This window comes from Bison bison, unplaced genomic scaffold (assembly GCF_000754665.1).
Source record: "Bison bison bison isolate TAMUID 2011002044 unplaced genomic scaffold, Bison_UMD1.0 scf7180017864498, whole genome shotgun sequence".
NCBI classification, from domain to species: domain Eukaryota; kingdom Metazoa; phylum Chordata; class Mammalia; order Artiodactyla; family Bovidae; genus Bison; species Bison bison.
In genome coordinates, this window is record NW_011495057.1 from 962726 (window position 1) to 978354 (window position 15629).

Consider the following 15629-nt stretch of genomic DNA (forward strand, 5'->3'; position numbering starts at 1 on the left):
GCTGCCTCCTGTTCAGCCTAACAAACTCACAAAAATGTAAATCAACGCCATTAAATATTTTTCTGTTTTGGAAAAGATTGTTATTTTTAAAATGTTACTTGGACTTCCCTGGTGGTCCAGTGGTTACGAATCTGCCTGCCAATGCAGGGAGCATGGGTTTGATCCCTAGTTAGGGGAGATTCCACGTGCTGGGGGGCAACTATGCCCATGTGCTCTACAGCCTGTCTGAAGCCACCAAACAAGAAGCCTGCCTGAACATCAACAAAGACCCAGCGGGGTGAAACATAATATATTTTTTAAACAACTAATCTGTAAAAAAATTATGTTAATATGTAATGATTTCATTAATGTCAGTCTAAAATGAATTTCTCAGTTTTCTATTTTAGTAAATATATTAAAGATACAATTCTCATAAAGAAAAGTTCTTTGGAATCCTCAATAATTAAAGAATGTAAAAGAGGTTCTGAGATCAAAAAGTTTTCAGAATAAATGTGCTAAAAAATTTAAACTTGTCAAAACAGTATGCAACAATTTGGGGGAAAAAAAAAAAAAAACAAACCAGAATCTTTACCTTGTTTCCTTTTCACCCATGATACATAATGGCCTGAAGAGCTAGACCTTCCCTGATGCGTTAGCACTGCTTGTAAATCATAGTATCCGCAATTATTGGAGCCAATGTCTAAAGAAAGACATAAATCCACTAATATTAGATATGAACAGATATGTGCTTTCTCAAGTTACATGACAAGGAAGAACAACTTAAGTTTAGCCTACAGAATACTACCTTATTATTAAAATCCAGTTAAGAGACTATGGTGCACTTAAAGCTTCATGAAAGATAAGTATGCTATCATTTACAGAACATATATTCACTGAAAAGTGATTTTTTTACTATCTCATATTAAGGTAGATTATACTTTAAGAAACACAACTATTTTTAAGCTTGGTATTGGAAACAGATTATGTGGCAAGACAGTAAATTTTTTTTTAAAAAGCCTACACACAGTAAAACTCAGTTGAAATGAAGATTTCACTCACCATCAGCAAAAGAAAAGGGCTCATACTTAACTTCTTTTTGGGGACTACTGTCTTTGTCACCCTAAGGGAAAAAAATTTTTTTTAATTTGCATGGTACTGGAATTAAAATTTATATTCTCTTAAAGTATATATCTCCACAAACATTTATTATCTATAATAAAAATCACCAAGGCAAAACAAAGGAAAAATATGATCTCCCTTACACAGTGCTAAAATGATTTAACTATAATTAACAATATTTTGGCCACCTGATCTGAAGAGCTGACCCATTAGAAAAGACACTGATGCTGGGAAAGATTGAAGGCAGAAGGAGAAGGGGATGACAGAGGGCGAGACAGCTGGAGAGCCTCACGAACTCAATGGATGGGTTTGAGCAAGCTCTGGGAGATGGTACAGGACAGGGAAGCCTGGCACGCTGCGGTCCATGGGGTCACAAAGAGTCGGACACGACAGCAACAACAGTTAACATAAAATTGTAAATCCCAAAGTCCTACTTTTGAACATTATACAATCTCATAGGTATAGCAGCAGATCCTGATTACAGGACCAACTACAAACCACTAAACCAAGGGCACATCAGTGAAGAGAGTCCAGACAAACACCGTCTAGGGTAGAAAGAAAGAAAGTCAATTCTGCCGCTTTGCCCACGCTATCAAACCATGTAGGTGAGGAGAAAGAGCTGCCTCACAAAAACAGAAGTAGAATTACAGCAACTTATATTAAATCTACTAAGCCATGGCCACCTGCCACTTCAGTCCAAATGAACTATTTAATTCAGCAATTAAAAAGATCCACAACTTTAGACAAGAATCTTTGGTGGGAACTCCCTTGCCTCAATCCATTCCAGTATGTAATACAAACAACTTATTTAGGCATATGGACACAAAGTTCTTTAAAATCTATGATAATGCACACAGTGGCAGCTAAAGTGACAAGAAGCCAAAGAATCTTACAACAAAAAGGCAGTTAGGTCAACCACGCCTTTATATAGTTAGTAAACTCCTAGAGCAACTACAAAAAAAGCTACACAAGGAACTACATTAGAAAAACATGATATGTAAACCAAATTAGAATTCTAAAAAATGTTCACGTAACTGACAGTACGGAAAAAAGAGAAACAAAAAACAGAACAGAAGGCAAAATATAGGAAACCACCTTCAAATATAATAAGGGCAAATTTAAAGTAAAAGAATGGAAAAAGATGTATCATGCAAATACTAACAGAAAGAAATGGAAAAATTAACGTCAAACAAAGTAGACTTGAAAACAAAGAGAATTACCAAGAACAGAGAGGGACACACTACATAATAAAAGAACCATTCCACCAAGACAGCCACCCTAACTAAGCGTGTACACACCAAATAACAGTTAGAAAACTGTGAAAAGCCAGAGAAAAAAAGCCAAAAGAAAAAAAGTGAAAAGCCAAAGCTAACAGAACCGAACGGTGACACATACAAACCCACAACTTTACTTGAAGACTTCACCGCTCCTCAACAACTGACGAACAACTAGACAGAAGACAGCGAGGGTACAGGAAATCCAGCACCACCAGCAACCAACTGGACCTAATCAACACCACAAAATACTTCCCTCAACAACAGTGAAGTATATGTTCTTTTCAAGTGCCCAGGGAATAGATACGAAGACAGATCACATCCTGAGCCACAAAGCAAACCCCAACAACTTAAAGGAATTTAAATCACCCACATGTGTTTTCTCACAATGGACTCAAACCAGAATCGGTAAAAAGTAACAGGAAATTTTCCAAACACATGTAAACTGAACAAGACACTTCTGAATGACCCAAGGTCAAAGAGAAGTCTCAAGGGAAATTTATTAAAAATACAAGGAACATAATGAAAATAGAAATGCAGTACAACAATTTGTAGGACACAATCTGAAAGCACTGCCAGGAGGGAAATTTACACCACTAATATTTGAAAACAGGAAGTCTGAAATAAAAATCCAAGTTCCCACAACTTAAGGACCTAGAAAAGAGAAGGAAAATAAACCCAAAGCAAGAAGAAGAAAGGAAATAATGAAAGTGGAAATCAATCAAATTAGATGCAGAAAAACAGGAAAAAAAAAAAACCAACATGCTAATTCTTTGAAAAGAGCAAAAAAAACAATCCTCTAGGAAGACTGACAAAAGGAAAAAAAGACACAAATTACCAATATCAGGAATGTAACAGGGTACCACTTACACCCTGCAAACACCTGAATAACAGGAACAGCTCTACACATGTAAAACTGACTAGATGAAATGGACAATTCCACAAACCAAATGTGATATAAATTATTTGTATAGCCCGTAACTAAAGTTGAATTTTTAATTTAAAAACTCCTGAAAAAGAACTCTCCAGGCTAAGATTATCAGTCCAAGACAATTCTACCAAACGTTTAAGAGACAACATCAATTCTATACAATCTCTCAAAAAAATAAGAGGAAAAAAAAATGAATAAACTGTTTCAACAAAGTAGATAAAGACCAATATACAAAAATCAATTATAATGAATGCAAAAATGAAATTAGAAAATGTCATTTACAAAAACATCAAAAATAATAAAATAGCTACAAATAAATTTAAAGTACAAGAAATGTACACTGAAAATTATTAAACTGTTGAAAAACTTAATGACTTACATAAATCAAAAGACATACTAAATTCATGGATTTTAAAGCTTAATACTATTAAAATGGAAATACTCCCCAAATCGATCTACAGATTCAATGCAATCTCTATCAAAATTCCAGCTGTTTTTGAAGAAATGGACAAGCTCATCCTAAAATAGGTATGGAAATAAAAGGGACTCAAAAATGTCAAAACAATGTCGAAGAACAAAGTTGGAAGTTTCGTACTTTGCTATAATCCTTACTACAAAACCACAGTAATCAAGACTGTAGTACTGGGATTCCCTGGTGGCTCAGTGGTAAAGAATTCGCCTGGCAGCACAGGGCACATGGGTTCAATCTCTGATCTGGGAAGATCCCACATGACGCTAAGCAACTTAAGTCCATTCAATGTAACTACGGAGCCCTTGAGCTGCAACTCTGAGCCCACATGCTCTGCAACGAAAGAAGCCACTGCAGCGAGAAGCCTGGACACCACAACGGGAGAGCAGCTCCCACTCGCCACAACTAAAGAAAAGTCCAGGGAGCAACAAAGAGCACAGTCAAAGCTAAATAAAATCACTTAAAAAAAAAAAAAAAAGACTGCAGTATCGGCCTAAGGACAGACATACCAACAGAAAAAAACTGAGGGTCCAGAAATACACTCACATCTATAGTCAACTGGTTCACTACAAGGGTGCAAAGACCTTTCAATGGGAAGAGAATAGTCTTTTCAACAAGTAGTGCTGGGACAACTGAATGTTCACATGCAATAGGATCTGGACCTGTACCTCATCTCACATACAAAAATTAACCCAGAATGAATCAAAAAGCCTAAATGGAGGAACTATGAAAACCTTAGAAGAAAACATAACCTTCCATGGCCTGTGACTAGGTAATGGTTTCTTAGATATAACACTAAAAGCAAGAGTAACTGAAGAAAAAAACAGGTTGAACTATAACAAAATTTTTTAAATTTTCCTCTTCAAAAGACCCTGTTAATAGGATGAAAAGACGAAGCTACAGGCTGGGAGAAAATATTCAGAAACCATGTATCTGACATAGGATTAGTATTAGAATATAAAGAACTCCCAAAATTCAAGAGTAAAAGACCAAATGGCAAGTGGGTAGAAAAACAAGGGGTTTTCCTGGTGGCTCAGATTATAAAGAATCTTCCTGCAATTCAGGAGACCTGGGTTCAACCCCTGGGTCAAGAAGATTCCCCTAGAGAAGGGACTGGCAACCTATTCCAGTGTTCTTGCCTGGAGAATTCCATGGACAGAGGAGCCTGGTGGGCTACAGTTCATAGGGTCACAAAGAGTTGGACACAACTGAGCAACTAACACATACACACACAGAAAATATGAAGAGACATCAAAGAGGGCACATAGATGCCAAAGAAACACATGAAGACGTGCTCAACATCATTAGCCTTCAGGCCACATCAAGCAAACCTACACAAACGGCTAAAATAATAGTGACACTACCAGATTCTGGCAAGAATTCAAAGAAAATAGATTGGCAGACATTGCTGATAAGAATGAAGGGGGTAGCGGAAAGTGGACTTGGCTACAAAGGGGCAGCGAGAGAGATCTTTGTGATGAGAAAAACGTACTGCACCTAGACCGTATCAATGTCAATATTCCAGCTACGACATTATATTATAGTTTTGCAAGCTGTTACCACTAGGAGAAATGAGGAACTCTATTATTTCTTACAACTGCATGTGATTCTACAATTATCTCGAAGTTTAATTTTAAAAATTCCTCTTAACACACACAAAACCTGCAGAAGAATTTAATTTTAAAATCTGGTATGTAATATCACACTGGAAATATTCCTAGTTACCAGGAAATATCTTTTTCCTTTTCAAGAAAACATGTAATTCAGCTGTGCCTTCTCTGAATTTAAAATATACAATTTATTAAATATAAAGTTGCTAAGGTTATAATTTTAACAGTTACAGGCATACCATTAGCACTTATTAAAAGATACAAATTTAGTTGTCACAGTGGGCATAAAGGAAGCAATATTCTGTGACACCAATCCATTTTAAGAAATGAAGATAACGTCATGTCTTACAAGGAAAATAATAAAATACACTAAATTTTACAAGGCAAGACGTTATGTGAAATGCTTTGAGGAAATAAACTTTAAAAGAATATAAGCTGCAAATTTTAGGGGAAAAGGAAATATTATGTTCATTCTATCATAAAGGACCCATTCAGCATAGCTAGAGTCCTTTTCCTTATGCTAAAATATATCTAAAACTTTAAGGGCTTCACCAATACATGTAGGATTTGTATATATGCCAAATACAGACTCACCCATTAGTACTAACAGATTAACAATATAAAGTGAATACTGAACACAGAGTAAAGATAAACATGTTAAGGTCAGAAAATGAACAATAAGAACTTACTGTCTTTGGCTGCTGATTTACTTTTTTATCCTCTAGATCCTTGAATTTTGATCGAAAAGAAACCATTTTCTCTTGAAGTTCTGGTGTACATAGTTCATACACATCCAACATAAGAGGAAATTTCACATCCTATATACAAACCAAAAATAAAAAGTGCGAACAGAATTAAAAAGGTAGTTACTCAAAATATTTACCACACTTTTACATTACTGTTTTCATAGTCAAATAAAGCTGAAAATAAGACCTATAAAAATCATGTGGAGACCCATGCAGTTGAAACTATAGTGCTTATTTTCAATCTGGCCCTAATTTTAAGACAAAAATTCTTTTCAACTTTTCTGTCAACATTTTAACCCTTATCAAACTAACTACAGAGGAGCTACCAAAATTTTAAACAACAAATGAAGCATTTCAGAAATACTAAACTAGCAGATTACTTCAACTACATTTAACCTGCTTGTACAAACCTAAGTATATCTGAAAATGTATTAATGAAATTCAGCTCAAGAGGTTAGAATTATATACCCCTTCCCAAAGGATCAGAGACTCTATGGATACACTGCAGAGCTACAGTTCAATGAAACGGACAAATCCTAAGGCTGGCTCTGACATCAAATGATTATTCTTTGGGCACCAGTAATTTAACACTTTCCCTTCACCTGGAAGAAAGGAATCACACAGATGACAGTGTGTTACACTACCGCTTAGCCCACTCCTGTCCCCAAACCTACCAGTATCTCTGCAACTGAGGATCTGGTTTAGTGGTACTACTGGGGACAGGAGGGCATCCATCAGAATTACCTGGGACTCTTGAAAAATCTAAGACCCGAGGCCCCCCTTAATCAGATGCTTGGACAGGGCTGAGGGGGAGGCATGCGTATGTTAAAAGAAAAGGGAAAAGACAATTCCAATATATATTCCTGATTAATAACCACTTATCTAATGTTAATAACTTCTGTATAGTATTTTGAAGTGAGTTCTAAAAGAATAAAGAAATCTACTGTAAATAAGGAATTACCTTCAAAAAATTATAATTATTACAGTAAATTTATTACTAACCTTAAGAACTTTAGCATTCACAGATTCCTTCTCTTTGTAAAAAAATCGAACCATCTGAATAGTTAAGTAAGCAGGTAACCGGCTGATCTTTGACTGAGGAGAGAAAATGGAAAGAAATTCTATAACATGCAAACGCCACACAAGTTTCTAATTCCTCAGTTTGGTAAAAACAAAGTCTGGGTAACATTAATTAACCAGCAACCTTTCGATTAAATGGAATTGGATTCCAAAACTTACAGATTTGATGTACAAAGCATTTCTTTGCAATGTTGGAGACTGTTTGGTGATTTCTTCCTGAAGTCGCTAAAAAAGAACAGAAGACCAAACATTAAAAAATGTCTTCTGCAATACAGAATTATATCTTTAACTCTTTGAAAACTTAGGACTATTTAAGAGATAACGTATAGTATATCAACAGATTTATACCCCTGAGAAATACTCTGAATGAAGACAAAGTGAGAAGGCTTTTAGATATGGTTTAGTTCTTAAAAGGCATAAAAATAATTTGTCTTTACTTGCATGAACTCTTCAGAATGTAAATATTTGAGTCTTTTAATTTATGATCCAAATGGTCAGATTCTGAGACTTTATACTGTGTTTTATACAACATAAGGAAACCTTTCATGGTATTCTTCTATTTACAGATCGTCAGAATATTTGTATTAGAGGAAAAGGAAGAGAATGTAAATAACTCTTGTTCTTTATGTTTTATGTAGCTAAGCCTTCCAGAACCAATCAATTATTGTTAAATTTGAGAAAGTCACAACACAGAAAACCTGTTAATCTAATAGATGTGGGAAAGCCTTCAGCCCTTGCATCTTCTAACCAGTGTCCGCCTTTCCATCCTTACAGCCTGGGTGGCACTGAGCAACACAGGTCTCCCTCTGGGCATCATCTGTACTGGTAGTGACAGCACTTCGTCGCAGTGCTGGTGTCAGAACTGCATGAGTTAACACATGAAGAAAACCTGGAGAACTATTTGGTACATAGTCTATGTTCAGTAAGCATGTTGGGGGCTTCCCAGCTGGCGGCAGTGGTAAAGAATCCACCTGCCAATGCAGAGACGCCAGAGACTCACGTTTGATCCCCGGGTCAGGAAGATCCCCTGGAATAGAACTGGCAACCCGCTGCCATATGCTTGCCTGGAAAATCCCATGGACAGGGAAGCCTCACAGGCTACAGCCCATATGGTTGCAAAGAGTCAGACACAACTGAGTGACTAAGCAGCAACAGCAGCAAAATCGTCTTATACTCGCATAAAAATTGTTCCAGGTTTGATTTTTAAAAATTACTACCCACATTACGAAAGGAATCACTATGGAGTAGGTTTTTAACATTTAACCAAGTTTACTCAACAATGAAGAGGTAAAGAAATGTGGAGCAAAATTACTCAAGGATAAAACCAATGATGACAAAGCATCTAAAAATACCAAGACAATTAATGTTAACATCTCATGAAAATGTGAAAGCGTATCTGGTACTTTGTAAAATTTTTAAAGTGCTCAGTTATGTCCAACTCTTTGCATCCCCATGTACTAGAGCTTACTGATCAGGTTAACTATGTATTACTATCATCAATCCACCATCATCAAGATATTCCAGGTATACTTAGCTTTCATTGAATTTTATAAAATTATTAAGAAAATAACCTGGAAAGTCCTTGTCAAAATATTCTATCCCATACTCTCTAATTAACATTTTGATGCCACGAAACTTGCCCCAATTCACTGACTATCCTTCAACAGATGTGCATACTTAGGAATACTGAGGAATTCCCTGGTGGTCCAGTGGTTAGGACTCTGAGCTTTCATTGTCGAGGGGGCATGGGTTCAATTCCTAGTGGGAGAACTAAGATCCCATAAGCTGCACGGTGCAGCCAAAGTTTAAAAAAAAAATTGAGAGATGTACATATTCCCCCAAACTATCAAATAAATGACAGGCAAGCAAAATTGTTCTATTTTATCAATGTGCCCACTAGGGTGGGTTTTTCGGCATGGCAGTGGGGAGACAGAACTAACTGAATAGTGAGAAAATCAAGTTTTAGATCTGGCTTTGCCACCAACCAATAAAGTCACTTATATTCTAGGGCCTCGACTGCAATCCTACTGCAATGGCAGAATGTCTACAGGCCCTCATCTGCACGGGCCAATCCCAGTGTCTATCTCGCCAGTATTAATATATCCTCATTACAATGCCCCCTGAGGCCTCCTTCAAGCCTCTGGTCATAACATTTTTGTCAACCCATCAATATACAGCCTTGTTTTATGAGTCTTTCTGCTGTGTAATGACACCTTAACACACACTGCTGACGCAGTAACACTGAACTCACAGCCAAGTACACTGTAACTCAACCCTGAATGAAGCTGATCTAACCAACGTTTTCTCTCCTTAAGGCCATCGCCACCTTCCTGCGCTTAGAACACCAGACGGCACTTTAGCAGCATGCCAGAAGGCCACTATCCACAGCAAGATCACCTACAAGAAGCACAAAAATTCAAGAAACGTGGCACTGAAATTACTGCAAGGAGCACACTAGTTTCCACTGAAACAAGAAGGCAGAGGGCCTCAGGTGAGACAGTGTGACTCACACATCTCAGAATTCTTGCCACCTTGCACATGTCTACAGGTGACCATGAAAGAACCATGAGTATTGATGTTGGGGTTATAAATAAAAGTTAGCAAGTAGGTATATTTGCAAGTAAAAGAATCCACAAACCATGTGGATAAACTGTAATTATCCTTACCAACTTAAGTCCTGTAAAAAGATACTTGACTTCTTGATTGATGAAACAGCTAAGCTGAAGCTGACTTTCCTTTCCTTTAGTGACTTCTTCTTCTTCAGATTCTGTACATTTCATGCTGTGCAAAGTAAGTTAAGGAATATACCAACAGCCGTTCAATTTGCTATATAATCTCTAACAAAATAAGTTATCCCAATGCTTTTAAAATTAATAACATCATTCACTGGTATTTAAAACGTTTTAGTCTCCCAGCAGAGATTCATTTCAATACTTAAAAATGCTCATTCACTTACCAACAATATGGAGTAATGAATGTGTGAAAAAGGATAAACTCTCAGCAAATAACTTGGTATTTATATAGTCTTAAAATGGTCTTAATAACTCAAAGATAAATCTACCCATGATCTAGAAAATGCTGCTCTCCTAAATTCATGTTTTATTAATTGCTTCCATTTCATGTATGTAATTTTGCTGATATATCCCATTTCATACAATTAAAAATTAATTCTCTATGAGGTGAATTAATGAAGCATTCTGTTGAAGATATTCTTAGGAAAAAATAATGAATGTCCTCCTTAAAGAATCCATTTATCTAAACTTCAAGATCACTCCAATGGGTATTTTTTCAAATTCCTAATTTCCATATTTTTTAACCATAAAAACCTCTAAAGAATTTTCCTTCATATCCCACCCACCATCCAGTCAACAATACTATTTATACCAATTCATACTCAATAAGTTATGATTACAGTCCATATGAATCTTGGCTCATAAGGATACGTCGTCTCAAATTCAACTCCAAAGAACTGATCAATTAAACTTTTCTTTTTAGAAGGTGTCACTGCTGATGCAGATGAAGAATCTGTCTGCAAAAATTCAGATGAAATAAAAATTCCAATTTTACTTCACACGGATATTAATGTACATCACCTCCCACACAATCCAGTTTAGTAACACATATTTAAGTTTTTTTTAAATGTAATCCCTGTCTGCAAAACCTTTCTACTGATCAAAAAATATTACCAAAAAACTACAGATGCTCAGTAAGCGCAAGGATTAAATTTAGTAAATAGTACACTGAAGTCAAGCGTCAAATGCAAGCTGTCAAATTCCAACTACAGATTCATTTATCTCAAGTATTCAAGGACATGTCTATCTATTAAGATGAACTTATTTCAAGACTTTTAGGGTGGGATGGAATGAAACTCAAAGCCTACACAAATATATTTCAATTACCTCTTTAACAGTATCATCCTCTATAGCTTCCAATTTCTGCTGTAATACTCGCATCATTTGTACCCAACACTCATTAGCATCCTGTAATTTAAAAAGTGACATAGTAAGTAATCTGGGCAGATACAGTGTTTGATTTACAAAGTACTTCCAAAATAATTACTGTTTCCTTAGGGAAGGGGAAGAAAGTTGTTTTGTTTTAAATATTAAGCCAAATTAAATATTTTATGACCTTCAAAACAGTGAAGCATTCCAGAATAGTTTGTTTATTCATTCAAGAGATGTTTAGTGAACTCATTATGCTAAACACCATTCTAGATACAAGGACTACATAGCAGTCAACAGAGTAGAAAAAAGTCCTAGTGGGGAACATAAATAAACAAAATAGAACAAATTCAAGTAAAGAGGGCTATGAAGAAAAAAAAAAGCAATATGGGAGTAGGAAGTGATTAGGGAAAGAGGAGTGTGCTATTTCAGTAGGACTGTCAAGGAAAGCCTCTCTGATGCCTTGACATTTGACCCATGAGACCTGAATGAGGTGAGGAGGCAAGGCATATCCCTATCTGACGGCCAAAGGAAAAACAGCAAAGGCCCTACAGAAAGAGGATATGTGGAGAGTTCTTTTTTTAAATAGCAAGGAAGCCGGTTTATCTGGAGAGAACTGCAAGGGGAACAGTGGTACATGACAAGCTCAGAAAGGCAGGCAGGCAGGCAGTAGACTGTTTAGGACCAAGACAGAAAACAAGGGAACCAACATAATCTTACATTCTTTAAAGGACTCTGGGGGCTATGTAGAGAAGCACCACAGAGGGCAGAAGCAAGACGGTCAGATACCAGACTACTGCACCTCTCCAGGCAAGAGATAATGGTGGTGTGAACTAGAGGGGACTGGCATTTGTATTTCCAAATAGAGCTTAGTCAGTCAGTGTAGGACACCTAAGTTTTACACGTACAAAATGAAAACCACAGAACCTTGCCCTGATTACCTGCTGAAGATACTGTCCTTGTTCGCCCTTCTCTGCAAACTGTGGAAAAGCCATGTGCAAAAATTGCAGTAGAATAATTGGTGGAATACTAGAAGAAGTTTTATCCATGGAGTCAAACAAATCTCTAAGGGCTTAAAAACAAAGCAAATACCTGCTTAGTAAAATAGTGACATAGTTAATATAAATACAAGCTACTGTAAACTAATTCTCAATAAAGCACTGCGTATTAATTATTTTTAAGTATATCTACTCCTTTTGCAATTGCTGGATCCCTAATAAGAAAAAAAATTGTTTTTAAATCTTAAAGAATTCATCAGAAGACTTCATAATGCAATAACTAGCTATAAAAAACAACTTCTGGCTGGTGCTCTAAGTCTCTCTATCCTTGACAGCCTTTGCCTTCCTAACAAAGCAGTGTATATTCATTCAGTACAGAGAACACACAACTTCTGCCCAGAAATCAAACAGGCAGGCTTAACTGCTACAAATGAGCCATTATCAGGACATCAGGTAACCACTCCCAATGCTCCTCCCTTTAAGCCTATACTTGGTTGCCTTGTACTGAACTCCTGAATACTGCAATCTGAAATATGTTTAAATCCTTAAACATACTTCCTGAACACTTTTAAAACTAACTTGCCTTCTTTGATTTTGAAGGCAAGTATTCAGTAAACGCTTTTGGTAGAATATATAGATACTGACCTGCAGTAATGTACTGTGCGGACGCCATCTCTCCTGAAGCTCTCAAGGCGCCTGCATACCTATGAACAGCAGGACAGAGTTAGACAGATTCTGAAACTCAGACAGGAGGAAACAAGTTCAAAGGACTCATTATGACACTGACACCCTCAACTGTAAGTTTCCCTGAGCTGTCCCCACCATTTTTACTTCTCTTCCAGTCTTGGTTCCTTTAAGAATTATATGGGCAAAAAGGACTGCTAAGAAAAAGCAGAATTTAGGTAAATAAAGCCTACTTTACATTCTTTCCCATCTTAACTTATCTATAATATTTTCTACAAACTGTGCATAACAAGAAAGTACATATTTAATGTCCATTATTACAAAGAAAACAAAATATAATTTTGTTATATTTGTTATATAAATGAAGAAAAACGCTTTGGATCAAAAACATTAAATGGAAATCAATAAGCCTACATTCAGCACTAATTTCTTACACACACAAAATAAATTTCTAGTCATTTCCCTCACCTATAAAATGAGCTGTGTGTGTGTGTGTGCACGCGCATGCGCTAACTCTGTGACCCTATGGACGGTAGCCTATCAGGCTCCTCTATTCGAGGAGTTTCTGATTTCTAAATTCATTTTTATGAATCTCAGTTAATTTACAGCAGTACAAAGGACTGGTCACCCACGGAAATATTCAAATCACCATATCTACTTAAACAAATATTTTATGACAAAGGATCAGAAATTATCATTCAGATAATATTAAACACCGGGCAACGGGAAAGAGCTGAGCAGCTGACCAGGAAAAGTACAACACCACACCAACCTGAGATGATAACAATGTTCCATTAACTTGACTGTAAAATGAGTCATAGAGAATTTATCAAAATTGCTCACATCCAACACTTAAGATGCATACCTTTCACTAGATATAAATTATATTTCAATTAAAACAAAACAAAACTCTGTGCTTATATAAGTGAATGAAAGAGGTCACAGAAAATGTTAAATTATATTCAATTGAAGAGTCTTGTTTTTTTTCACTTGTTTGTTTAGATCTTTTGGAAACTCCTACAACTAAAATATTCTTAATTTTTTTAATATACAATAATCCATGAGAGTGAAAGTGTTAGTTACTCAGTTGTGTCCAACTCTTTGCAACCCCATGGACTATAAGCCCACCAGGCTCCTCTTTCCATGGGATTCAATTCTCCAGGCAAGAATACTGGAGCAGGTTGCCATTTCTTTCTCCAAGGGATCTTCCTGACCCAGGAATCAAACCCATGTCTCCTGCATTAGCAGGCAGATTCTTTTACTGCTAGATTCTTTTAGCCACCAGGGAAGGCCCCTAAATTATATACGTTCATTAAAAAATTAAAAATCGTAACAGTTTCCCTGGCAGACACTTTAGGACTTTTAAAGGGTACTTCTGAAGTTAAAATGAAGTACTCATAAAGCAAGTGCACCCCATGACATCACTGAACCATGCCATTACATAATGGGCTGCTGTTATGAATTTACATCTCGCTACAGGGTAACAAGAAGATTAGAGACACCAAGGGGACATTTCATGCAAAGATGGGCTCGATAAAGGACAGAAATGGCATGGACCTAACCGAAGCAGAAGATATTAATAAGAGGTGGCAAGAATACACAGAAGAACTGTACAAAAAAGATCTTCACGACCCAGATAATCACGATGGTGTGATCACTGACCTAGAGCCAGACATCCTGGAATGTGAAGTCAAGTGGGCCTTAGAAAGCATCACTACGAACAAAGATAGTGGAGGTGATGGAATTCCAGTTGTGCTATTTCAAATCCTGAAAGATGATGCTGTGAAAGTGCTGCACTCAATATGCCAGCAAATTTGGAAAACTCAGCAGTGGCCACAGGATTGGAAAAGGTTAGTTTTCATTCCAATCCCAAAGAAAGGCAATGCCAAAGAATTCTCAAACTACCACACAGTTGCACTCATCTCACATGCTAGTAAAGTAATGCTCAAAATTCTCCAAGCCAGGCTTCAGCAATACGTGAACCGTGAACTTCCTGATGTTCAAGCTGGTTTTAGAAAAGGCAGAGGAACCAGAGATCAAATTGCCAATATCCGCTGGATCATGGAGAAACCAAGAGCGTTGCAGAAAAACATTTATTTCTTCTTTATTGAATATGCCAAAGCCTTTGACTGTGTGGATCACAATAAACTGTGGAAAACTCTGAAAGAGATGGGAATATCAGACCACCTGACCTGCCTCTTGAGAAACATGTATGCAAGTCAGGAAGCAACAGTTAGAACTGGACATGGAACAACAGACTGGTTCCAAATAGGAAAAGGAGTTTGTCAAGGCTATATATTATCACCCTGCTTATTTAACTTCTATGCAGAGTACATCATGAGAAATGCTGGACTGGAGGAAACACAAGCTAGAATCAAGACTGCCGGGAGAAATATCAATAACCTCAGATATGCAGATGACACAACCCTTATGGCAGAAAGTGAAGAAGAACTAAAAAGCCTCTTGATGAAAGTGAAAGTGAAGAGTGAGAAAGCTGGCTTAAAGCTCAACATTCAGAAAACGAAGATCATGGCATCCGGTCCCAGCACTTCATGGAAAATAGATGGAGAAACAGTGGAAACAGTGTCAGACTTTATTTTGGGGGGCTCCAAAATCACTGCAGATGGTGACTGCAGCCATGAAATTAAAAGACACTTACTCCTTGGAAGGAAAGTTATGACCAACCTAGATAGCATATTCAAAAGCAGATATTACTTTGCCAACAAAGGTTCGTCTAGTCAAGGCTATGGTTTTTCCTGTGGTCATGTATGGATGTGAGAGTTGGACTGTGAAGAAGG

At 36.8% G+C, this 15629-nt stretch overlaps 1 protein-coding gene across 1 annotated transcript in view; it reads right to left on the bottom strand.

Annotated features, from left to right (window-relative positions):
• Nucleotides 1-15629, bottom strand: part of USP14 (ubiquitin specific peptidase 14 (tRNA-guanine transglycosylase)) — a 31422-nt gene that overhangs the window by 1879 nt on the left and 13914 nt on the right. The window contains exons 5-14 of the mRNA XM_010828906.1: nucleotides 12793-12851; nucleotides 12091-12221; nucleotides 11108-11188; nucleotides 10652-10737; nucleotides 9875-9989; nucleotides 7368-7433; nucleotides 7131-7223; nucleotides 6072-6200; nucleotides 1039-1099; nucleotides 572-679 (exon numbers count right to left, since the gene is read on the bottom strand). Of these exons, the coding sequence (XP_010827208.1) occupies nucleotides 572-679; nucleotides 1039-1099; nucleotides 6072-6200; nucleotides 7131-7223; nucleotides 7368-7433; nucleotides 9875-9989; nucleotides 10652-10737; nucleotides 11108-11188; nucleotides 12091-12221; nucleotides 12793-12851 (929 nt within the window). The remainder of the gene's footprint in view (nucleotides 1-571; nucleotides 680-1038; nucleotides 1100-6071; nucleotides 6201-7130; nucleotides 7224-7367; nucleotides 7434-9874; nucleotides 9990-10651; nucleotides 10738-11107; nucleotides 11189-12090; nucleotides 12222-12792; nucleotides 12852-15629) is intronic.